The sequence below is a fragment of the Gadus chalcogrammus genome, chromosome 10 (assembly GCF_026213295.1).
Source record: "Gadus chalcogrammus isolate NIFS_2021 chromosome 10, NIFS_Gcha_1.0, whole genome shotgun sequence".
Lineage (NCBI taxonomy): Eukaryota > Metazoa > Chordata > Actinopteri > Gadiformes > Gadidae > Gadus > Gadus chalcogrammus.
The window spans coordinates 9,737,911-9,764,624 of record NC_079421.1 but is presented as its reverse complement, the minus strand read 5'-3'; the positions used below and the strand labels follow the sequence as shown (position 1 = coordinate 9,764,624).

General features: G+C 53.5%; 1 protein-coding gene across 1 annotated transcript in view; it reads left to right on the top strand.

Annotated features, from left to right (window-relative positions):
• The window catches only part of fat4 (FAT atypical cadherin 4), a 98,223-nt gene that overhangs the window by 58,742 nt on the left and 12,767 nt on the right, over positions 1-26,714 (top strand). The window contains exons 5-9 of the mRNA XM_056600006.1: positions 2,466-3,388; positions 4,746-4,920; positions 18,013-18,193; positions 20,589-20,839; positions 21,225-25,574. Of these exons, the coding sequence (XP_056455981.1) occupies positions 2,466-3,388; positions 4,746-4,920; positions 18,013-18,193; positions 20,589-20,839; positions 21,225-25,574 (5,880 nt within the window). The remainder of the gene's footprint in view (positions 1-2,465; positions 3,389-4,745; positions 4,921-18,012; positions 18,194-20,588; positions 20,840-21,224; positions 25,575-26,714) is intronic.

The window sequence follows — 26,714 nt, the reverse complement described above, 5'->3', positions numbered from 1 at the left end:
CTTTTATTTTATTTTTTTAAGTCCTATGTTCCCCATTTTTCCCAAAAGCATCCTATGTTCCCCTGTAGCAATACATACCGGGGAGCATAGGACCCTTTTTCTGAAAAAGGGTCCTATGCTCCCCACTGTTGCAGGGGAACATAGGACCCTTTTCTGGAAAAGGGTCCTATGTTCCCCGCAATCTTTCAATCTCTAAAAATATTTAAACTTTGACGTGACATTCGCGTGATGACAGCCAATCAGCGTTCAACAGCGTGGCCACTGAGTGACATGTGTAACGTAACAGCCAATCAGCGTTCAACCGGCCAACTCAGTGCAGTGCAGTCTGGGGTGAACCTTAGCATGGAGGAGAAAGTGATTGTTGCCGTACGCGACTCCCGGAGCTCTATATATAATAGTATATAATGTAATATAATTGTATAGGTAATATCACGGCCAAAAGCTCTGTGCGCCTCCGGATGGCCGTAGAGCGGGGAGCTCTCGTAGGGATTGGGCTTCTCAGGGTTTGTTTACCGGCGTTGCATTGGTTACCGGTCTTGTGTTTTCCAACAGTTTATTAGCGGTGGCATCTAATAAATCGTCTAATCAATACTTCATTCACTGCCTCTTCCGTGGTCATTACAATATTATGAATAGACTGCGTCGGGTTCTCCGACGTCTCTCCCTCTTCCACAAAAGGTAAAGACATGCAATGGTGGTTATCTCGGCCGGAATTTGGCAGTAATGGTGGAAAAAGTAACAGACCGGGCAACATAGGACCCTTTTTTTGAAAAAGGGTCCTATGTTCTCCAGTCTCATACAAAGAGGGGAACATAGGTCCCGGGGAACATAGACACGCTCCCCTCTGATGCTAGCTAGTCTGCTGCTAGCTAGTGCTAAGGTGGTGTAATGATCCTAGCACTAGCTGCTACTAGTCCGCTGCTAGCTAGTATGATGCTAGCTAGTGCCAGGGTGGCATAATGATGCAAACGCTAGCTGCTAGCTAGTGCTTGGTTGTTGTAATGATGCTAGCACTAGCGGCTAGCTAGTCTGCTGCTACCTAGTCTAATGCTAGCTAAGCTGATGCTAGATAGTCTGATGCTAGTTAGTTCTAGAGTGGTGTAATGATTCTAGTGCTAGCGGCTAGCAAGCCTGCTGCTAGCCTCCGGAAGCTGGGAAATAGCACACAAATAATTATTAAGTTTAACCACCACAACTAAGGAAAACTTATAACAAAGGATAACTACAAACTAAGGGTGACTACTAAATAAGTATGAATAAGTATTCAGTGAATACAATGGAGGAAACAAAAACAAAAACAAAATTAAATATATAAATACTGTATTAAGAATATATAATAAAATATATATACTAAGGAAGACAAGACATGACGTTTGAAACGAATGAATCTGGAAGTGATTCGCAGCAACATTCTGCAGAATAGAGGAACGTTGTGTGGTGAGGGTACGATTCCTGCAGGTTTAAGCTCCACTCCAGGGTAGTTATTAAATAGCACTACGGTCGTATACAGTAGTGCTCTGCTACTGTTGTAAACGCTTCAAGCAGGACTAACGTGGTCGCCGCGACCTACATTCCCGGCGGAGACTCGTAGCGTAGATTCCGATTAGCCCCGGCGTTCCTCGTATCTGACCCCCGTCCAATACGCTGGCCCCCGGCGGCTGTCAAAACAAAACACCGCCATTGTTAGCGCTTCCTAAGCCTTGACCTCTGACCTCCACCAGTTTCTCTTGCGGACGGGCGGAGGGGGGGACGGACGGAGGGGGGGGGGGGGTGGAAGTGGCCTTCGTCGTCTGACGGAGTACCTGTCTTCAGATAAACACGTGACGCAGTGTGGGAAGGAGACCGCATGGATGCCCTCGCTGAGTTGAATTACCAACGCTCAATTTGAGATCGCTTTAACCCCGGGGTCCAGGGGAGGGGGGGGTAGATGATCACAGCGGGCTTCAGGAGGACAGCTTACTGCGTGATGGGTCTGAGGCCGCGGGCCGTTACGTCGTCTGGGAGTTGTGTTGTGAGTAGTTGAGAGGGATTCTTCCACAACAGTGCAGGCAGTAGTTGTTTCCGTGTCTTGATAACAAGCTGTCTCCTTCTGAGTGAACGCAGTCGCCGCTCGGAGGACGAGGAACAGGGAGCCCGGGCAACAGATGTTTTTACGCAAACAATTTGTGGAAATGCACGTTGACAATCAAAAGGTTGTGGATTCATGTTTGGAACAATTAAAGAGGAAACTGTGCAAACCAGGCGAACACACACGGCAGGACCCTCTACTGAGGACCACCGTTTGTTTTTGGGGTCATTGTTTATCCAGGACCACGTTAACTACTTCCTTCCTGCGTGCATTCTGTTCATTTTGTCCCTTTTTCTGCTAAAAATATGCGATAAACAAGAGTCTTCGGTGTATGAATCCGTGTCATCTGCCACCGTTTGCCAGACAGTACGCTGAAGGTTGTTGGTTCCTCCCCCAGGCGTGAATGCCCAGCTGCTCTTCACCGTGGCGTCGGGCGACCCCCAAGGCACCTTCAACATCACCAGGGACGGGGTCCTCCGCACCCGGCGGCCCCTGGACCGCGAGGCCCAGTCCTTCTACAACCTCATCGTCACGGTGCAGGACCTGGCCCCGCCCCCCACGGCCCGTTTCACCAGCACTGCGCAGGTGTCTGTCATCCTGCTGGACGTCAATGACTGCCCGCCCACCTTCACCTCGCAGCGGGTCACCTACCTGCAGGAGAACACGCCGGTGGACACGGTGGTGTTCACGGCCAAGGCGGGGGACGCCGACAGCGGGCCCAACAGCTACGTGGAGTACTCCCTGGCCGGGCCGTTCGGGAGCAAGTTCAGCATCGGCACGGTGGACGGGGACGTGCGTCTGGTGGGAGAGCTGGACCGCGAGGAGCTCTCCAACTACACCCTGACGGTGGTGGCCATCGACAAGGGCTCGCCGCCGCTCTCCTCCACCATGGACGTGACCATGGTGGTGCTAGACGTCAACGACAACACGCCCAGCTTCTCGCAGAACATCTACGACGTGGAGATCCAGGAGGACACGCTGACGGGCTCCGACGTGCTGCAGGTGTTCGCCAGCGACGCCGACGAGGGCACCAACGGGCAGATCCGCTTCTCCATCGCCGGCGGCAACGCCAACGCCGAGTTCCGAATCGACTCAGTGACGGGGATGGTGTCGGTGGCGAAGAGGCTGGACCGCGAGGCGCAGGCGTCGTACTCACTGACGGTGCAGGCGTCCGACCGGGGCTCCAGCCCCAGGGTGGACCGGGCCTCCGTGAACATCGTGCTGCTGGACGTCAACGACTGCCCACCCGTGTTCGAGCTGTCGCCGTACTCCGTCAGCGTCCGGGAGAACCTGGACAAGCTGCCGCTCAGCATCCTGCAGGTCAGAAAGGCCCAGCTGGGATTTATTGTTTGATGATTATTGATAATTGAGTGCTGGAGCAGCACTCAAGCACTGTTTTTCTTATTTTGGCGGGGCTTTTATCTTTTTTTCTTTATTACTTACTTTTGCTACAAATCCTGGGACCCTACTTCTTCGACAGTTTTTCACCCAGAGAGGCATTTTCTAGATTTTATTTGAGGTTCTTGTCTCGAACTGACAAGACGACAAACAAGGCAGTGTTTCATAAGTCCCTGACTAGATGTTAATTTGATTGGTTATTCAAACACCACATCCACGTTTTCCATCATAATAACAAGTGCAGATAGAGAGTTGTAGAGAGAGCTTTTGTTTTCCATTATTAATGCATGAATATGTAACAGAAACAAAGGCACATTATGGCAATTTGTTCAGCTCAATTAAAGGAGTTTAGGAAAATGAAAAAAAAAAAAAAGTTTGTTGAATTACAGTTTAAGGGGCATTAGGCCCTTAACTACATTACTATGATTACAAAACTGAGTATATATTACACAAGATCAGGAGTTTAGGTCCTGGGGCGAGACCACTTGGTCGTCTTCAGCTCTGGTTCCTCATGAGGAAATGAGACCTCAGCTCTGAGTGGGACCTGCTCCAGCTCCATGGCTTTCACCCCCAAAAGCAAGCAGGTCTGCCCGGCCTGGCTGCGGTTCCCTGGGCCCGCGGGAGAGGGTTAGCTGGCTAGCGCTGGTGTGCCTTTTGCTGGGCTTATGATACACGTGTGTGTGTGTGTGTGTGTGTGTGTGTGTGTGTGTGTGTGTGTGTGTGTGTGTGTGTGTGTGTGTGTGTGTGTGTGTGTGTGTGTGTGTGTGTGTGTGTGTGTGTGTGTGTGTGCGAGGTATGCCCTAGGCTGGATGAGTTTGGCATGAGACCACCAGTATACGTCCGTCATTTCCCAGCCCCGTCTCTGATTTCCACAAACCTGACGAACGGAAACCTCCAGGTTTTTAGGGCCCCTATTTTACCACCAGGTGTGATATTGATCAGGCATCGCACGCGGTTTCTAAACGTAACCTTTAGCGACATCACAAATGGCTAAGTGAGGCGACACCTGGTAGTTAAACGGTGGAACCTTTAATGGTCTTCTGCTTCAGAGGAGTCCTGCTCTGCCGTCCATTAGCCGCGTTCAAGAAGCCATGAAGAGGCTTCACCCATTACCGCCTCCGTAAACAATAGGAAATAATATTTACACTCGGCAAGGTACAGATGTATACAGAACATCTGTACTGCACATCAGCCCTTGTGTAAACAACCTGGAGATTAGTTTTAATCATAATTTCCAAGACATTTACATCTCTGTGCGCTTCGCGTTGATTCCTTCCAGGTGGTGGCGCGCGACGACGACCAGGGTGCTAACGGGCAACTAAGCTACATGCTAAGCGGCGGGAACGATGAGGCGGCCTTCAGCCTGTCGTCCAGCGGGCAGCTGAGCCTGACCCAGACGCTGGACCGGGAGACCCAGGGGAGCTACCTGCTGCTGGTCACCGCCACTGACTCAGGTGAGGCTAGCGCCGGACATCTTGTAGCGATTAGCGACGTCGTAGTGACGGAAACCACTGTAGCCACTCTGTAGCGTGGGGGTTTAACAACGGCTGCGACGGCTTCAAAGTGAGCTTGTACATGAGTCTGGATTGAAACCACGCCGGTTCGACTCAGAGTACCATCAGAATGCCACCAGCCCGATATATATACCGTAGCCTGTAGGTGGAGGCTCCGCTATGCATCAGGGGTATTTCGACAAAGATACACAAAAAACACAGAAAACATCCTCTCGGATTCCCACTGTGTTTTTGTGGCTCGATAACCTAAACATGGGAGAGTTTTTAGCCTGTCGAACTGACCTGTCCTCCTGGATTCCTGCGCTGTGGCACTGGACGCAGCGACCTTGTGTGTTTGTTTGGCTCCAGCGGTGGGCTCCTTTTAGCAGATAAAAGGTCCCCTTGTTATTGCATGGAGGCCGGCTAATGTGCAGTTTAAAGGAGTATATGCGTGGCCCCGCTGCCGTCTAAATCACATGCTATCCCCGTTAAGTATACGTTCCTCTGTGTGTGTCTGGCACCAATGTCATGCTTGAGGGTAGCGCGCTCATTCCTGGACCGACCATGTGACACTCTCCGCCATGCCGGGTATTTTGGACTGAGCATACATACACGCAAACGCACGCACACACTTGCGCAGACATGTGCACGCACACACACAGACACAAACACACCCAGACACACATGCACACTGTTACACACAAACACACACACACACACACACTTTTACCCACACACATACTGTTACGCACACACACAAACACACACACACTGTTACACACATTGTTACACACACACACACACACACACACACACACACACACACACACACACACACACACACACACACACACACACACACACACACACACACACACACACACACACACACACACACACACACACACACAGAGGACGCAGTGAGAAACGTGACGTTGTGAGGTTGACGTCCAACAGTGGCCGTTGTTTGTGTTTCAGACGGGGCTGTGATGCCGTTAGCCACTGTGCCTGTCCACATGTAGATTGTATCCTTCATGGGCTCCATTCCATGGTTAACCATATATGGTCTGGGCCCATGAGGTTCTCCGTTGGCTGAAAATAAAGTGAATTTGTCTGCGGGCCGGCGTTCTGGTAATCAGACTATCACGAGTAATTAAACGGGGACGGTGATGGATGGCTTTAATGCGTGTGTCGCTTTCAAAACTGTTTTCATAAACTGGCTCAGATCTACGTCACTCGGCGTAGGCCGAGGCGATACGCCGACATGCTAATTATGATTCTGGATCTTTGCGGGTCGTCCGCTGGGAACTCGTATTTAGAGGCTCGCCCGGGCAAGAAATAACAATCCTGCGACATGTTGACAGCGTGTTCCAGCGCGGAGTCACCGGGACGCGGGCCGCAGCGGGGAATATCAACATCCCTCATAAACCTCATAAACATCAGGTCGTAATTACCCTGCTGCTCTCTCCCACGGCGGTCAGCCGGGCCGGGGGGGGGGGGGGGCATCTCCAGGCCCGGACCATGGGGTTGTACAATTTTCCCTCACCCCACCTAGACTCCTCTGGTCCACAGCAGGCCCCCGCGCTTAACACAATAAAAGCGCAACTGTAGCTTCTCCAAACATTCAAAAGCGCAACTCTGTCTTGGTAACACATGCATGTCTTCTTAACACAATAGAAGCACATGTCAGCTTTGTTAACACAGTAAAAGCGCATGGCAGCCTTCCTAAACCAATAAAAGCCCATGTAAGTATTGTTATCACATTAAAAGCGGCAGCCGATGTTCTCAACACATTGAAAGCACCGACCCTCTGTGTGATTCAAAAAGGTAAAAATAAAGGAAACATGAGAATTGCATAATTTAATTAACTTTCTTAAGTTTTAATCAAGTCACACCGTGTTCTGGAGTCACTGTGGATAATGGCCTAATTTGATTTTATAGTGTACCGTTGGTCCACACATGTGAAGCACATGCCAGCGTCATGTGAGCGCCTTCTCCATAAGCACTTCAGCATCTGCACGGGAGCTAATGCGGACCCATGACTGCAGGCCCTGTAAGCGCTTTAGCATGTTTAGCATCCGTATGAGGGCTAATTCTGCGCTTACACACACTGAGTGCTACGTGACTTATGATCCGACAGATGTGCTCAGATGTGCGACAGATGTAAACCTCTCTTTTTCCTATTCCATGAAAAATTGTAGAATAATTCAGGAATGATTCGTTTTTTTTGTGTGTGCGGCTTTACTCTGGGAGCTGGCGTTCCCTTGGGAGACGTTCAGGCTCTCTGACGAACGTAAACTCATTGGTCGGAGCGTGCGTCGAGCTTTCAGGCTGAGCCGGCCCGCGGTGAGTGAATTCTGTCATGAAATAGTTCTGCTAATGGTTTCTGGCACAGGAGGGCAAGAAAACAGAAGAGTTCTGGCTCACTTTTGTAATTATTAGAAAATGTGAGCTTGGGCCAGCGTGGTGAAGGTGTTTTACTAGGACTCTGGCGAGCAGGGAGATCAGACCCAGGCTACTTCTGTTACTCCGAGACCCAGTGGAAAGTTACTGGCTGCCTTTCTGAGAGATAGAGAGAGGAGTTAAGAGAGATGGAGGGATAGAACGTGAGAGGAGGGGAAAGAACAAGTAACTGGCAACGTTTCTGAGACAAGGAGCAAGGAGTTAAGAGAGATAGAGCGTGAGGGAGACAGGCAGGGAGTCGGGGAGATTGAAAGGGGGGACATAGAACGAGGAGACAGAGATAAAGGGAGTAAGAGACAGAGAGACAGCGAGAGGGAGGGAGGGAGGGAGAGCGAGCCAGACAGAAAGCATGAGGGGAAGAGTGAAGGAGAGAGGGCAGGGGATACAGAGAGAGAGCGAGGGAGCGAAAGCGATAACCGCTACACTTACTGGAAAGGGGGAAACATCTGGGATCAACTGTGAATCAGTCGTTCGCTGCCTAGCAACCGAGAACCTCTGCCCCCCCCCAATCAGATGTGCAGAAGGCCAGGAGGCCTGTGTGTTGGCCAGGGGGGGGGGGGGGGGGGGCTCTGTACTCCCATGGGCCAGGAGGACTCAGGAAGAGCAGGTGCTCTGTGTGTCTGACGGACGGTGGCTTCGGGGGTCTGACGCTGGTGCCCGTTTCGGAGGGAGATGTTTCATGACTTCTGAGTCACATGGAAGATTGACTCCTTGAGTCACACGGTTCGGCTCGAACTCTCTGCTCTCATCTCCGGCTCGTCTTGAGTTCTTATTTTTAGTACTTTTTGAGAACTTTTTTTATCTGATGAAGATATCGGTGCTCAGGGTGTTTGGTGGCAGAGAGAGGCGTGGTGAGGTTTTATAAGGTGAATTTAGAGAAGCGAAAAGGGGAGAATTATGGGTACGTTACAGGAAAGCATCCAATGATATTATCATAGTTCTTAGAGCATGGTGATAGAATGATAACGATTTAAAGGCGCGTGTGCGTGCTTGTAAAATATCCACATGTTGGTCCAAAAGAGTATGCTTTTTAATATGCTACGTGTGTGTGTGTGTGTGTGTGTGTGTGTGTGTGTGTGTGTGTGTGTGTGTGTGTGTGTGTGTGTGTGTGTGTGTGTGTGTGTGTGTGTGTGTATGTGTGTGTGTGTGTGTGTGTGTGTGTGAGTGTGTTTGAATCTGTAAATGTGTGTATGATGCAGATTTATCTGTGATTCTTTGCGTGTGCATGTGCACGTGCGTGTGTGCGGGCACATAGCACATTGACATGCAGGACGTTTGGTGGCGTTTCTTTAATTGCGGGAGCAGTAAATCCCTGGCTTACTGGCTACAGATAGAGAGTATCTCTCTATAGGACCACGCTGTTTATACACAGCCTTTTGGCTGCTGTTCCCCATCACTCTAGACGCACAGCGCTAAAAGACCGCTTAGCAGATAAAGAATTTTAATGGCCATCCCTCGTTCAAAGACAGGAGTTCTTTCTAACTTCCCCCTCTTTCTCTCGCTGTTTCTTTCTCTCGGGGCTTTCAGCGGCTCTTGTGTTGTACTTCTTTAAATGCCGCTGTGTTTCCGGACTTCTCTCTTTTATTTTTAGCCTGTCTTGCCCTGACTCATTGAGGATCTGCCAGACACGCCAACATGTGCCAAACACGTATGTGCGTTATCGCGCCAAGATCCTATGTGTCTTTATGTCCGCGAGGCAATTAAGAGGAAACCCTAATCCCACCCCGAGCGGAGAAAGAGGAAGCATGACCACAGGGGCTGTGAATACATATGGTGTGAATACATGTTGTGCGTACATAAGGTATGAACACATGAGGGGTGTATCTCTGTGGGACCGGGCGAACAGAAAGCCAGTAAACCGGCTGAAGGCGTCTGATAAGCAGTGTAAAAAACTAAATAAAAACAAAGGTCTCAGTCCTCGCTTCATAAATCTTCCAGCCGGTCCGGGGCTCCAGCGAGCGGCCAGATCCCGGTCTAGTGGCAACACGGGGCCCTGCCAAATCAAACACCAGGTTCCTCAGATGAACTTCGAGAAAAAGAAAATGTGAGATTGACGATTAAACCGTGAACGTGGTACGCATGTGGTCATGCTCGTTTTTTTTCCCCCAATCCAGCTTTTTTCCTCTATTTCACTTTCTGGTAAACTCTTTTAACAAGTGCTGGAGTGAATGTTTGTGTAAACAGCTGTAATGTGCAGCAGGGCGCGCTTGGCCGGCGTGGAACCAGCAACCTCAGCAGAGCTCCATGTGTTGTTAAACTCCATTATTCTCATTGTTTTTTCCCCCAGTAAACAAATCGCCATCCCGCAAAATCGGGGTAATCCGAAAAGTCTGTTTAATCAGAAGGAGCTGCTCGTCAACGTCAGCTCGGCCGAGCGACTTCTCCGGGGCGACCGAACGAACGAGCAGCTGAATAAGCACAACGTTTTGCGTTTGCGATCTCCACCGCGGCATAAAAGCAGAACCGTGCGGCGCGAGTATGAACATTATAGAGCCGTGTTATGAGAACGTCTTTTCTTTCTCATCGTAGTATTATTTATGATTTGCTGCGTACAATGGGAAACATTAATTAAACATTCGCCAAACCACACCGAGCCTGACCGATAATTCAAAACTATCGCCACAACAAAATGAACGTGCATGAAAGCTGCAATAAAAACCAGAGCAGGGGGAGAAGAAAATGACTTTCTGTCTCGTGTCTGTGAAAACATTTCTACAAAGCAGCAAACTATATGCGCAGCAGATGGGGAAGAAATTATGCAAAAGCATTGAGACACAACTCATAAATACCCAGAGAGCTGTTTAATGTTTCAGGCCCACGATGCAGAGAAGGCCTCCGAGATCGCTGTATTATAGGGGGGAGAATTCTCTTCCTGTGACTGGGCAGAGGCCCGGGGGGGTGTTGGGCTGATTGATTCTGTTCACTCTCGCGGTCGTTAAGTGTGAGAAAAGCGCTGTTTACTCTGTTGTGTTTGGCCAACTCCGCCATGAGGGCCGCGGATGCCGCGAACCCGGGCCCCTCCAACGCCTTTCAGCCGGCGGACGGGGTCGCATTAAAAGCAGCTTTGTTGCAAAGCAACACGGTCCGAGAGAGGGAAAAATGTCAATTTTGCCTCCGATGGCGAACCCAGCCCTCCTGTCCTGCCACCCCTGTCTCCTCCGATTAATAGAGTGTTTTATGTACGTCGCCCCGCGCGGGACAGCCTTGCCGAAGTCCATAAAGCGTAATTAACTGTTTAGCTTTAAGCTGCGGGCTTCAGAGGGCCTGTCTCCGCACTTCACACATTCATCGGTCTCTCTTCCCAGTCAAGCTGTCCCACACATCCCAGTTTAATGAACCCCGACACTATTTGTACGTTCCGATATTGTCTCCTGCCGCGGCGGCGTTCCCCGAGACGGACCGTCGCCCCCCGTTACGAATCACCGGCCAATAATATTGGAGGAAGGGATTATCTCTTGTGCCAGCAGAGACTCAGAATCTTAGGATCTTTGGGGCTCAGCCCTCGGCTCCTCCTCCAGTGGGGGCCGGAGGGCTGGTGGTCCTCCCTGTCGATTGGTCACCCTTCCTGCACCCCCTCAGTAGAGCTTCACACCCTGCTAGCATCTGGTGTTCAGCAACAGATATGTTAATTAGAATTAGCACGTGTATTTACACCCCACCCCAGCACCCCTACTGTGCAGGGAGTATGTCCCTGGCACCTTGTTGGGGTTAATGTGATTTGTCCGCCCGTAATGTACACTAATAAGGTTCTTAGCGGGCGCCATATGGTGACGCTAGCCCAGGCCTGGGCAGTGGCTATTGAAGGCTTGGAGGGGAAACTGTCTGTGGATCTGGTGCAGAGTCGGGGGGACAGATGGTCTGCTGAGGTCAGCCGCAGGGAAATGGGTAGTATTATGGGTAACTGTTTACTGTTTGGCAGACGCTTTTACCCAAAGGGAGGTCATCGAGGTAGGGGTGAGGTCATCTTGCTAGGGGTGTTCTGCTGATGTTGGGGATCGAACAAGGTACCTTCCTATTGTTGCTACTGTTTACTCTTTAGAAGTCACTTTTATCCAAAGCGTCAATTTAATGACGATAAAAGTCAGCCATCTTGCCCAATAGCGCCTGAGCACACAGGCTGCCCACACTGGGGACGATGCTGGTAACTTTAGGCCGTGAGTCAAACAGCCAGGCCTGCAGAGCCATGGTTCCCTGTGGGATCCCCCGGGTTCGTGGTTCTGCAACGCGTACTGTAAACACCCCCCACCGCTCACCCTCCCAACATCACCACAGGGCCGGGGACATTACAACACATCATCAGACTAAAACCCAGTGTCTTTATTAGGGCCACTTTAGGTTTTAATGGATTATCCTGAAATACATAACAGATGGCCGTGTTTTGGTGTTCGCTGACCGAAATGTAGTGTTTGTTTTACAAACCCGATTGGAATGCGCTGCGCTGGTTGTGTCTCTGGATGGACCCTACGAAGGCGCCCTTGTCGTTTCGGCTGAGAAGCGAGCCCCAGTGGTTCTGGTGCTGTCCGAGCTCCATGAGGATATCAGGACCCCGGGCGTGAAAGTAGGGCTGGTGACATCATAGGGTTTCGGGTTATAATCCCCTGGCGGTATTGTCATGTAACTCATAGGATCAGAACACTTAGCCGAATACCAGGGCTCTGAATCGGGACCCTCGGAGGACGGGAACGCTCCACTACCCCGGGGTCTAAATGATCAGGAATACTAAGCCAGGGCTTAGCCTGTGTGCTATCATATCCACACCGCCACAGAGGTCTGCACGAAGGACCCCACCCCGACAGTTCTCTCCAGGGCTTGAAAGCATCTGAGGGAAACCCCCACCCTACCTCGTACATCTCCACCCAACCCCACGTACCCCCAGACCCAACCTCGTACCTACATACCCAACCGTATACACCCACACCCCATCCTCTAATTCCAAACCCTCATTACTTTAGACCTAAACCCATGCACCCCAGCCTCTGACCTCCATGGCCCAGTGTCTCTTAACCAACCCCTCCAGACTCCGAAACATCCTCATGTACAAACTCACAAACTCTGAGATGAACCGGGATTAGAATCCACTCACGTCGCGTCCCGCTGCCAGTCAATCACAAGGCTACTGGTGTCCAAACTAGAGTATGTAACATAGAGCAGGCTCATGTACTACACACAGGGGTTTCTAATGGACGTTGAGACCATGATGCTGATAACTCCAAGACTGGGTGAATACCTATGCTATGAGAGCAGGCTCAGCGCCAACAGCGTCGGGTCACGCTGGTTTGTTTTGCTCGGAGGCCGAGGGTTGACCTCCGGGAATGAGATTATGGTAATGGCTGCCGCCGACCGTGCTTAGGGGGGTAGAGGTGCATATAGGGGGGTAAGGGGGTGACGTAATCCCTCTCTCGCCTTATCTTTCCTGGCCAACTCGCCGGCTGAAAATCAGGGCTGCATCATGTCGACTTTCAGTAACAGCATTACCAAGAATGCCAAACATTATAAAACGCTGCCTCCCCTCCTTTGGAAGTTAAGTTGTCTCTCCAGAGTATTTTCCCCTCTGAATGTTCACCAGAGTATATGAAATGGAGGAATTTGGCTTTGGGTGCCGTTCAGTGATGTCTTTTATTTATTTAGCCGTTTACGCTAAAGCATGTGGTGACCTCTCTCTCTCTCTCCTGGAGACGGTTCACATTAGGACCGCTCGCTGCATCCCCACGTTACTGCAGGAGAAAGCAGAGCCAGGTGATCACAACATGCGGGCCCATGCATCTTTGTTCGCTGCGATCGCTCCTACACCCACGGCCAAACGCATACAGACAGACAGATAGACAGACAGAGGGTCTAACAACGAGCCGGCTAGGTGATGTGCCAGTGGAAAGAGTACTCTCTTTCCCAAGAGGCATTGCATGAGCTGTTAGGCAGCTGAAATAGCTGTGGAGCGGACTTCCTCCAGCCCTCAGACACCCTCTTCCTACACCGCCCACCCCTCCAGACCGGCTCCTGGACACCACGCCTCTGAGTGGACCCACAACACCAACCTAGCACCATCCACACCACAACTCCTCCACTCCACCCATCCCTAACACCACCCTTCCACAGCACCCACCCCTTGCACCACCGCGCCACACCGTCCCTTCCATTTCCTCCCCTCTACCCCACCACCCCTCTGACCACCCCAGCCGGCCCGATCCCCGGAGCGTTCCTCAGGGGTTGAGTCATCACCCGGTCCTCGTGCCAAGCCCCCGGCTCTCCTCCTCGGTCACTTAATGAGCAATCCCGGGATCAGGCCCGGGGCCAGACGGGCATGCCGCTCCGGGCACGTCTTTATTCACTGCGGAGCGACGACTCGATCCGGGGAATGTCGCACACCGTCTGGAACCCGGCGCAGACAACTGCCATTTACATACATCTGCACGGCCGCCGCCAGGGACAGCGCTCCTGACGGCTATATCGGTCGGGCGCTGGGGGGTAACCGGAGACAACGGAGGTATTTACACGCCGGGCGAGGTGGGTGGGGGGGTGGGGGGGGTCGGAGGTTGGGTGGGGGGGGGTCCCGGCGGCGCAGCTGCCCGAGGTCATGTGACACCAGCAATCCGCCCGGGGCTAAGAAGAGGCATGATGCCGGGGAAACCGATACGCCCACAAACATCTGAGACATGCCCGGTTTAAACCAACGGCTGTCAGCGCCCAGGGGCCCGGCACCTGGGGGGGGAGGGGAGAGAGGAGGGGGGTCGTTTTAAAGGTAGTTTTGGCTGTGAGTATTGAGAGAGGGGGGGGAGGGGGAGGTGACCTTCAGTTGCACTTGCGTTGGATTTAGGGATGGGGGTGAGGGGAGTGGGGTGAGACCATTTCTGGTGCATTTGGTGATAGGGTTAGGGTTAGGGTAAGGGTTAGGGAGGAGGTCGGCTGTACAGGTCAAAGGTCACATAAGTGCACAACAGCACAGCAGAAAAAAGGGTGGCAGGGAATGTCTACTTGGGCGGAAAACAGGACGTGACATCACATCCCGGGGCGAAAAGTTGAAAAATGCCTGGAAGGAGGGCAGTATGTGTTTACACGCATGCATTCCTATTCACGCACACACACGTACACACAGATGCGCGCACACACACACACAAACACAGACACCCACGTGCACACACACAGGTTGCAGGGCCCGCTTCCTGTGTTGGTGGTAGAACAATGATATTGAAACAGCGAGCACTGGTTCCTCCGACAAACAGGGGAAGCTGGAGGTCAGATTCGGCAGTTAGTCGCCTGATATTTAAACACAAACACGCGGTTCAGCCAGCTTCACTTGACCGACAGCGAGCCACTTGACTTGATTTCACCCAGAGCCTCTTAGCAGCAGTCCTGGTCAACGTCTGAGTCTGAGATTAAGGTGTGTGTGAAGAGTGTGTCTGGGGGAGGTGTGGGGGGGGGTTGTCTAGAAGGGGGGGGGGTGTGCCTCGGCCGACCAGACACGGGGACTCTCCCATTAAGAGGATCAGGGCCGGGCGAGGGCAGCCAAGGGGTGAGGCCCTTTAATCTGTTGCCGTGACAACGCGGCCGCACGGTGACTCACTCAAACGCCTAACCCCCCCCCCCCCGATTCCCTCGTCCAATGGGACGCGAGCGGGGACACGCGTGAGGTGTGGCTGGATTAAGTGTGAATTGACAAGGCGGCGGCCCTTTAAGAGTTAACGCCTCCGACCTGGGGGGGCTGTCCCGGCCCGTTACTGTGACAACAGCATCCCATAACGCGGCCTCAAACCGAACACAAACGTAAACACCTACTCATGCACGGCCGCTCGGACTGTCCCCCCACACGGGTTCGACTATTTATCAATTGTATTTTCATCACAGCGTTCAGCCTCTTACACTTAAGCACACATTTCCAAGCACTTTGCCGCAATAACAGATTCGGCCTGACGGTAAATATTTGAGCTTGTGTCAGTGTGTACGGTAACTGGGTCTAGATGGAGCGGTGTCTACACGCGGCGGTAAACACCGCACAGGGCAGGACCTACGATGCGGTGATGACTCACTGAACTGATTAGTGAGATCCTGCAGCCGGTGGATTCCCTGGGAGGGATCTTGTTTACGCCCTTCTGTGTTTGTGTTGGTTGTTACCCTGCTTTGAGCTGGGGGCTGTTTATCCATACGGTGTTGCTCTTCAAGCTCGCACACTTCCTCTTGCCAACACCTGGAGACATGAGCGGCAGCGATGTACGAGAGATGATTCGTTTAAATCGGTTTTAAAATGGAGGAGTGTCTGGAAGGCTTGGACGTGGGGGGCCGGGGTGTTTTGGAAACGGTTGGGATGTTCCAGAAACGCATTACATTTACATTTACATTTAAGGCGTTTAGCAGACACTTTTCTCCAAAGCGACTTACAATAGGTACATTTGTCAGAAGAAAGAGAAACAACAATATACCTCTGTCGGTACAATAAGGATGATCATAGAACCAAGTGCCAAGCACTAACAATCACTAGGTGTACAACAAGGCTAATACAGTGTTTCCTATATAATGAAAAAAGTACCTGGAAGAAATGCCCAAGAGCCCTTCAGCAGCTCAATGTCTGTAGTTGAACACTCTCTAACGGTTATGACTGAACACTGAAGCGTTTGACACTTTCACACCCTGCCTTATTTATCCACGCATATTCCCCCTTATTTCAAGTGACTAATGAACGTCTTAACGTGTCCACCGCCCACCCCTGCTAATCCCCCCCCCCGCCCCGGCCCCCGGTCCTGGGAGGGTTCGGTGGGTCCTTTATGCTGTGATTATGCATGGCTCCACATCAAGAGAGATGATAAGTGGCGACCCTCCAATGCTGGGTATTAATCCCCTGCCCCCGCGGAACGCAGTGCCAGCCATTATACGTCCTCCACAGCTGAGCGCACACTGCTGCTAAAGCGCTACAGCGCTGCACCGCTACTACACCGTTGCTAAAGACCTACAGCGCTACACCACTGCTGCTAAAGTGCTACACAGTGCTACACCGCTACTACGTCACTGCTAAAGCACTACAGCGCTACACCACCGCTACAACACCGCTACACAGCGTTAGACAGCACCACCGCAACACCACCGCTGCTAAAGCACAACAGCGCTACTCCAGCACCGCCGCCAGTGTCAGCCGTCAGCCCGCGTACCGCCGTGTCCACGATCCACAGGCCGTGTTTCATTACTGCTCTCCTGACCTCACTGTAAGCACGGCGGTCCTGAAGTGAGTCCGGGGGGCAGCCCCCGGCCCGTGTTGTGGCGTCCTGCTGCGCGGCTGCACTAATGTTAGGATAAGATGGAGGGCCCTGCCTTGTAGGGAAGGATTACGGAGCGGCGGGAACGCCGGGCGCTTTTCTCAAGCTTTTCTTCTACTTCTTCTTCTTCTCCACATTTTTGTGCGGTTCAGTTTTCATCTGGCATTGATTGAGTCTGCTCCCCCGGGGCGGCGGGGCCACGTTTCGTCACTCCGGCAGGGGAGAGAGTGGGAGGGAGGGGAGATGAGAGGGGAGAATGGTTAGATTCCCGCTGTCAATAGCATTTCTTCGGCACTCTGATGCCAGCGGATAACTCCGAGAATAGAACCCGCGGCAGGAGATGAAACCTGCGGGCAAGGTCGACCCGGGAAGGTCGTCCGTACGCGGAAGTTGGGTCTGGAGGGGGGGGGGGGGGGGAGTCGCTCTGATTTGCCGGGGGGCCGCGTGGAAACACAAAGCCAGAACCCAGAGGGTCTTGTCTGAATGAAGTGCAGCAGGAACTCTGCGGTGGGGGAGCTTTTCGCTGAAATATGAATAAACTTCTCCGTGTCTCTCGCCGACAGTCACGATGTGTCACAATGTGTCCTAAAAAGGCAATCATAACAGCCTTTTTAATATCCATCTCGCTGAGCAGAGTATTTTCTTTCATTTTTATGAGAATGTCTTAGGTAAAGCTCTGCCATGAAGTATGTGGAGGGAACCAGAGGAGACGTTGAGGAGCTCTGCTTCCAACAGCTGGAAAAGCATCACACACATCTCTGCACCTCCCACACAACTCCTTCACACCACCTTCTCACCTCCACTACTACTCCTCCAAAACTCCCAGCTCTCTAATGGCCCTCCTCTCCTCCTCCTCTCCTCCTCCTCCTCTAACGGCCCTCCTCCTCTCCTCCTCCTCCTCTAATGGCCCTCCTCCTCTCCTCCTCCTCTAACGGTTCTCCTCCTCCTCCTCCTCCTCCTCCTCCTCCTCCTCCTCCTCCTCCTCCTCTAACGGTTCTCCTCCTCCTCCTCCTCCTCCTCCTCCTCCTCCTCCTCCTCCTCCTCCTCCTCTAACGGTTCTCCTCCTCCTCCTCCTCCTCTAACGGTTCTCCTCCTCCTCCTCCTCCTCCTCCTCCTCCTCCTCCTCCTCTAACGGTTCTCCTCCTCCTCCTCCTCCTCCTCCTCCTCCTCCTCCTCTAACGGTTCTCCTCCTCCTCCTCCTCCTCCTCCTCCTCCTCCTCCTCTAACGGTTCTCCTCCTCCTCCTCCTCCTCCTCCTCCTCCTCCTCCTCCTCCTCCTCCTCTTCTCCTCTAACGGTTCTCCTCCTCTCCTCCTCCTCTAACAGCCCTCCTCCTTTCCTCCTCCCCCCCAGGCTCCCCTCCCCTCAGTGGGACGGCCACGGTGACGGTGCTGGTGGAGGACGAGAACGACAACGTCCCGCTCTTCTCCAGCTCCTCCTTCCACACCTCCATCCCCGAGGACGCCCCCACCGGCAGTGACCTCCTGCTGGTCAGCAGTACCGATGCCGACGTGGGCCTCAACGGGGTCATCAGGTAGGGGACCGCCGTGACCTCTAGGACCTCCGTGACCTCTGGGACCTCTGGGACCTCTCGGACATGTGTGCTCCGAGAGACAGTAGAGAGACAGGAGAGGGAAGAGAGAGAGGAGAGAGACTGGAGACGGGAGAGAAACAGAAGAGAGACAGGAGAGGGGAGAGAGACAGGGGAGGGATGAGAGACAGGGGAGGGAAGAGAGACAGGGGAGAGACATGATAAGGAAGAGAGAGGGAAGAGAGAAAGGAAAGGAAAGAGAGACAGGAGTGGAAGTGAGACAGGAGAGAGAAGAGGGACAGGAGAGTGAAAGAGAGAGACAGGAGGGAGACAGGAGTTGGAATCGAGACTATATATTGAAGATGAAAATGTAGGCTAGCACTGAGTTGAACCTTTGCCTCATCCGTTAGCAGACTGGCAGGTCAAGCCATCGAGTTCATATATAGAGAGATGTAAACTGGTGTGAGTGTGTGTGTGTGTGTGTGTGTGTGTGTGTGTGTGTGTGTGTGTGTGTGTGTGTGTGTGTGTGTGTGTGTGTGTGTGTGTGTGTGTGTGTGTGTGTGTGTGTGTGTAGGGGGTACAGGGGGGTCTAGGTGTTGGGTCCTGACAGTGGTCGAGGTCTTTGTTTTGGGCTGTGATCCTCAAGCTGTACGACAGCTTTTTCACACCCCAGGGGTGTGCTGGTGGCCGTGTGTGTCTGTGTGTGTGTGTGTAAGTGTGTGTGTGTGTGTGTATGTGTGTGTGTGTGTGTGTGTGTGTGAGACCCTGAGCCGGGTCACTCTCAGGCCGGGCGGTGACTCAGACCCTGCCCCCCCTCCCCCCTCCCCACTGGGGTCTCGGTGGGGGGGACTCCATGTGTCCCGGGGCCGTAATGAGGACTTTAACCGCCTGCGACAGCGTGAGGAGCCCCCAGCAGGGGGTCCGGTGTGGTCCGACCGCCCCGTCCCCAGCAGAGACCAGCCCCACTAACCCTCGCTTACGAGTTCCCATTCTCACAGCCCGTTAAACCCCCGACCCGCGTCTGCTCTGCGTTTGAGAACCAATTTTGCTTTGGTTCCTCCCTGACGCTGTTGTTGTTGTTGTTGACGTTGTTGTTGTCGTCCAAATGCCTTCTTTGTTGCACGCAGGCATTGTTCTGTCGTTTGTTGTCGTGGTTCTGCGCGCTGGCAAGAGGCAGGGTTCTTACGCAAGGCTGGGGTTTTGTGAACGCTGGGGAACGCGGTACCCGTTCCCGGGGCAGCCAGCACTGCCCCCGGCTCCTCCTCCACCTCCTCCAGATACCAGAGAGAGCCAGGCAGGGAGAAACCCGATCCCCGCACGAAAGTGAAAAAGTATGGCCCTCCAGTCGTAAAATATTCTGGGATGTCTCGCTGGTGAGCTCACAGCGGCCCACTCTGTCTGAGGAACCACGCGGAACCACGGCCTCAGGAAATTAAAACGGACCGATTATAAAAAGGGAATAACTGGACTGATTTAATGATTTCTCTGTACATTGCTTGTGTCCTTTGGGGTTCTCCTCTTTAAGTTACTTTTCTGTTGGACCCTCTGGTGTCTGTTTTGAGCTTGAAACAGTGCCCTCCATAGGATGTTGGACGCTAGTGCGGGTTGAAAACGAAGCTGTTGACACAGTAGTAGGCTCTGAGATCTGAGGTCCGATTGACACGCCAGAAAACTGTATAAATGAGGCCAGATGGAAGTGAAAGGCAGACCCCAGAAATACATATTCCATTCACTTCACTTCTGAATATCTTTACTTAAGCTGTGAGGACAAAACATTGTTACATTGATTCGTTCCTGATGATCACATTTTAATGAAATGATCATCATGATAAGCCTGCCATCAATAATATCCTGAAATCAGCTCTATGTGAACATTGAGTAACCAAACTACCCTTAAGCAATACAGAATGATTGAAGTATACTGAATGAAGTATAAAGAGGACATTGGAAATCAAACACATAACCTATTACCAAGTGGCCCAATCCCACTTGCCAGAAGACTGATCCTTCTCTGTCAAAACCAAAACTGAAACTCCTTACCAACACACCTACCCGGCATGTGGCTCAGGAGGTAGAGCGGATTAGCTGGTAACCGGAAGGTCGCTTGTTTGATCCGAGGTGGCGAAGTGTCTCTGAGCGAGACACCTCACCCTGACTGCTCCCGTCGAGCTGGCTATCGCCCTCCATGGCTGACACCGCCGTCGGTGTGTGAATGAACAAATTAATGAGGCATTATTGTAAGGCGCCTTATTAGCAGTCCATTTACCTTTTACCATTATCCGGTGTCTCACTCCCATTGACTCCCTCTCTCCCCCCCTCCACCCTACTCTCGCTCTCCTTCTCTCCCCCCTCCTCTCCCCCCTCGTCTCCCCCTCTCCCCCATCCTCTCCCCCCACAGCTACAGCCTGAGCGGCGGTGACGGTCAGTTCTCCATTAACCCGTCCACGGGTCAGATCATCAGCAGCTCGCTGCTGGACCGTGAGACGCGCTCCACCTACCAGCTGCTGGTGGTGGCCACGGACGGGGGGGAGCCCCAGGGGCTGTCCAGCTCCGCCACCGTGTCCGTGGTGGTGTCCGACGTCAACGACAACCCGCCGCGCTTCCACCACCACCCCTACGTCACCCACATCCCCGCCTACACCTCCGCCGGTGGGTGGAACCCGCGACACTCTGCTTACTCTGCTCGCTCTGTTCTGAGATGTGTGTTACAGTGCGGTGTACTTTGAAGAAGCGTAGAAAGTCCTTAAAAAATATATATAAATTCACATTCAGAAAGTTGGATTGATAAAAAAAGCTAAGGAAATGCTTTAATTTGGAAATGAATTTATAGATTACAATATGGACATTACTTATACTGTAATTTAAAAAAAATTAGAATGTGATGTGAAAGGTTTCTGAAGTATTCTTATAGCTTTCCTGCCCTTCTGCTGTATTGAGACATTTGGATATTGCTTAACAGTACGACGGTGAACGCTCAGCATTCGTGTTGCTAACCTAAATTTGACCGTATGTTTCTTGTGTTTCTCCCGGTCAGGCTCCCTGGTGTTCGCCGTCACAGTGACGGACGAGGACGCGGGCGCCAACGCCCAGCTGCACTACGCCCTGATGGGACGCAACGCCGACAAATTCCGCATCGACCCCGTCCGCGGCGCCATCACGGCCAACGAGAAGCTGAGCGGCAGCTCGGAGGTCACGCTGACGGTCCGCGTCAAGGACGGCGGCGCAAACCCCCGCACGGACACCACCACCGTCACCGTGCGCTTCGTCACTGGCGGCGACTTCCCCATCATCACGCTGCCGGAGCGCAGCTTTACCTTCCCCGAGAGCCAGCCCACCAACACCGTGGTCACCACGGTGACCGGCTCGTCCACGCGAGGTGGCCCGCTCTCCTTCTACATCGCCAGCGGTAACCTGGACGGCGCCTTCCACGTGGACCAGCTGTCGGGCGAGCTGCTGATCCGCCGGCCGCTGGACTACGAGCACATCCAAAAGTATGTGCTGTGGGTCGAGGCGCGCGACCAGGGCTTCCCGCCGTACTCCTCCTACGCCAAGGTGGAGGTCGCCCTGCTGGACGTCAACGACAACCACCCGTTGTTCGACCGCGAGCCCTTCCACGCCGACATCCTGGAGAACCTGGCGCCGCAGCGCGTGCTCCTTGTCTCCGCCGTCGACCAGGACAGCGGCCCAAACGGGCAGCTGGAGTATGCCATCGTCGACGGCAACAAGGAGAACAGCTTCAGCATCAACCGTGCCACGGGCGAGATCCGCACCACGCGGCCGCTGGACCGTGAGAAGGTGGCGCAGTACGCCCTGAGGGTGAAGGCCACGGACCGTGGCTCCCGGCCCAAGGTCACCACCGTCAGGGTGCTCGTCAACGTCCTGGACGTCAACGACAACGCGCCCCGGTTCTCCAAGATCTTCAGCGCCACAGTGCCGGAGAACGCGCCGGTGGGGTACACCGTCACCCGGGTGACCACCACGGACGAGGACGCCGGCGCCAACGCCGTCAGCCGCTACTCCATCACGGACAACAGCCTCCCGTTCAGAATCAACCCCAGCACCGGGGACATCACCATCAGCCGGCCGCTGAACAGAGAGGACCAGGACCACTACATCGCCAAGGTGGCCGCTCACGACTCGGGCTGGACCGTCAGCACCGACGTCACCATCTTCATCACGGACGTCAACGACAACGCGCCCAGGTTCAGCCGGCCGTCGTACTACCTGGATTACCCCGAGCTCACCGAGGTGGGCTCCCTCGTCACGAGGGTGTCGGCCTCGGACCCCGACCAAGACTCCAACGGCAAGATATTCTACTTCATAAGATCCCAGTCGGAGTACTTCAGGATTAACTCCAGCACTGGGGCGATCTTCGTGAAACAGCAGATCAAGTACCAGAACACGACTGGTCCTAGCAGCATGAACATCAACCGCCACAGCTTCATCGTCACCGGCTCCGACCGCGGGGTCAAACCCCTGGTGAGCGAGACCACTGTCATCGTAAACATCGTGGACAGCAACGACAACCCGCCCACGTTCGAGTCGTCTAGCTACTTCACCCCGGTCACTAAGAGCGTAAAGGTTGGCACTAAACTCATCCGGGTCGTAGCTCATGATGAGAAGGACTTTGGGCTGAACTCTGAGGTGGAGTACACCATAACCGGGGGGAACAGCTCCAGCAAGTTCAAACTGGACAAACAGAGTGGCTGGGTCACGGTGGCCTCGTCGCTGACCTATGATATGAATAAAGTTTTTCTGATCGACATCACTGCGAAGGACAAGGGGAACCCCCCGCTGTCGGCCCGAGTGCCCATGCGCGTGGCCATCACCGAGGAAAACCACCACACCCCCGAGTTCTCCCAGAGCCAGATCACCGCCACCATACCGGAGAGCCTCGCCGTCGGCACGGCGATCAGAACGCTGTCCGCCAGGGACAAGGACAAGGAGATGAACGGCCTCATCACGTACAACATCACCTCGGGCAACGACCAGGGCCTGTTTGTGGTGAACAGTAAGACCGGTGTGCTGTCCTTGGCTCATGCGCTGGACTTCGAGGAGAAGCAGCGCCACGAGCTCAGGGTGTCGGCCACCGACGGCGGCTGGATCGCCAAGACCAGTTACGTCACGGTCACCGTCCACGTGACGGATGTGAACGACAACCCCCCGGTCTTCGACCCGGTCGAGTATTTACCCGTCATCCAGGAGAACGTCCCCAGCGGCACCACTGTGATAAAGATGAACGCCACGGACCGGGACTCCGGGGCGAACGCCGTCATGGCCTACGTGATCCAGTCGTCGGACATCGACCTCTTTGTCATCGACCCCAACACCGGCGTCATCACCACCCAGGGGTTCCTGGATTACGAGGCGAAGCAGGTCTACCATCTGACGGTTAAGGCCTTCAACGTCCCCGACGAGGAGAAGTGCAGCTTCGCTGATGTCAACATCCAGCTGAAGGGAGCCAACGAATACGTTCCCCGCTTCGTCTCAAAGGAGTACTACTTTGAGGTCTCCGAGGCCGCCCCGCGGGGCACCGTGGTCGGGGAGGTGTTCGCCAGCGACAGGGACCAAGGAGAGGATGGAATCGTTTACTACTTCATATTTGGAAAGAGCAGGAGAAAGGGCTTTGGAATCAACAAGACCACCGGCCAGATCTACGTCACCGGGACGCTGGATCGAGAGAAAGAGGAGAAGATCTCCCTTAAGGTGTTGGCGAAGAACAGAGGGGTCATCCAAGGGGCGGATATCGACGAGGTGTTTGTGAACATCACGATACTCGACGCCAACGATCCGCCGGTTTTTTCCCAGGATCTGTACGACGTGCAGATCAGCGAGGGGCTGGCCGTCGGCAGCCTGGTTACCTTCGTGAGCGCCAAGGACTCGGATTCCGTCCCCAGCTGGAGCCGCTTTTCATACTCCATTCCTCCAGAGTTTGACAAAAATGTTTTTACGATCAACCCTCAAACCGGCCAAGTGTCTGTGGCTGCTGAGCTAGACAGAGAAACAACTCCTGTGTACAATTTAACTGTCCTGGCTGTGGACACTGGTTCTCCGTCCGCTACTGGAAGTGCCACTCTGATCGTGAACCTCGAGGACATTAATGACAACGGACCGACCCTGACGACGGTCAGCGCTGAGGTCATGGAGAACCAGAGAGCCGGGACTCTAGTCGCAACCCTCACGGCCTCAGACCCGGACCTATCGCCGAACCAGGGTCCGTTTGCCTACAGCCTCCACAACACGGGCTCCCCAAACAGCTACTTCAGCCTCAGCTCAGAAGGGGTGTTGACCACCAGTCGGGAGATCGACCGAGAGCAGATCAGCGATTTCCACCTCTCCGTGGTCATCAGGGACTCCGGCGTGCCTCAGATGTCCTCCACGGGGACCGTTCACGTCCGGATCAACGACCAGAACGACAACCCCTCGGAGCCCCGGTCAATGGAGATCTTTGTGCACTACTTCGGGAACATCTTCCCCGGAGGGTCGATGGGGGTGGTGAAACCGCAGGACCCCGACATACAGGACAGGTTCCACTGCTCGCTGATTCCCCCCACCTCCGGTCTGTTCAGCATCCCCACGGGAACGTGTAACCTGAACTCCAAGGTGCGCTCCACGGACGGGACCTTCGAGCTGACCATCCGCAGCAGTGACGGCGTCCACGGTTCCGTCAGCAACACAGCGCGCGTCTTCTTCATGGGCTACAACAACGCCACTGTGGACAACAGCATCCTCATCCGGCTGAACTCCCAGGGCGTGAGGAGCTTCCTCACCGACCACTACCTCAGCTTCCTGCGCATCTCCAACTCCCAGCTGGCCGGCCTCGGCACAGGGGTGCTTCTCTACGGGGCGTTCGAGGTCAACAACCAGACCTTTCTTATGGCGGCCATTAAGCGAGGCCACGGCCAGTACGTCAACCCCAGTGGCGTGGCCACCTTCTTCCAGAGCATCAAGGACGTCCTCCACCGGCAGAGCGGCGTGCAGATCGACGCCGTCGACCACGACCCCTGCACGCGCAACCCGTGCCAGAACGGAGGCAGCTGTAAGCGCCGCCTCGCCGTCGGCCCGGGGATGAGGACGGAGGAGAGCGTCCCGGTCATCCTGGTCTCCAACGACCCCCTGCCGCCGCACGCCTGCACCTGCCGGCCAGGGTACGCCGGCGCCTTGTGCGAGACGGACATCGACGAGTGCCAGCCGTCGCCGTGCCACAACGGGGGCACGTGCCACAACCTGGTGGGCGGGTTCTCCTGCAGCTGCCCCGAGGGCTTCACTGGGATGGCGTGCGAGAGGGACGTGAACGAGTGCCTCTCCAACCCCTGCAAGAACGGCGCGCTGTGCCAGAACTTCCCCGGCGGCTTCAACTGCCTCTGCAAGTCCGGCTTCGCAGGTACAGTGCATTAGCTTAGCATCAGGCTAGCTGACATAGGTTATCTCATAGCATTCAGCTATGAGACACAGGAACCGGTACGCTAACTAAGCATCCAGCTATGTGACATCGATGCACACAGGACCCGTACGCTAACTTAGCATTTAACTTGACGCTAAAGACACACAAACACGTACAGCACTTTAACTCAGCATTCAGCTAGAAATTACAAACACACACACACACACACACACACACACACACACACACACACACACACATACACACACACACACACACACACACGTATACACACACATACAGGCTAGTTGATATCAAATGTACCCGCGGACCTCCCCATCCCACGGAAACATAAACATGCAGAGAAACATAAACGTGCTATCCCCTGCTGCTAGCACCCAAATATCTCCCACTTCTGCTCCAAGCTAAATATTTGCTCCCGGAGTCCAGGAGGTGTTGTGTCCGTAGCGTCGGGGCCGGGCTGCCAGTAAACAGTCGGCCCCGGTGGCGCTGGAGAGGGGGTTTACTCCGTGATCTCCATCACCCGGCCTTGTTTTCTTTAATAAAAACGCAGGATGCCGAGATCGTCCCAGACTCCACACGCAGTTCGCCTGCAAATGTCTGCATGTGTTCCTTGTTCTGCAGTCGGGGCCACACACAGAAACAATAATCCGCTAATCTGATTACAATAACAAGGCTTCGTTATAATCAGAGATATTGTTTTTGGGCGTGGAGTGAATAGTCATAGTTGATTAACATTAGTCATAAATGGTTCAGAGGCTTCTAATTAATTTGAGATTTATGAGTCGGTGTGATGATTACACTGTTTGGGGAGATTTTTAATAGGCAGGGAAGATTTGTGAAGCACGTCCCTAAAACAATAAGTTATTTAAGTCCTGCTTTGTGGACGGCAACTCTCCTCCATCTGAAAGACATTTTCTAATTAGTCAGATTTTGTTTTTCCTTCCCCGGTCTATTATGATGATACAAAGAATCACTGCAGACTTCCTCGAGACAGATTGCTCTGATGATGCGTGCCCCTGTTGACCTGCAGTAGTTTTCATGTCCTGGCGTTGAACTCGCAATTCAGGCGACTGAATTCCTCTCTTTCTGCGGTTCTCTGTTGTTGGTCGGGCCTGA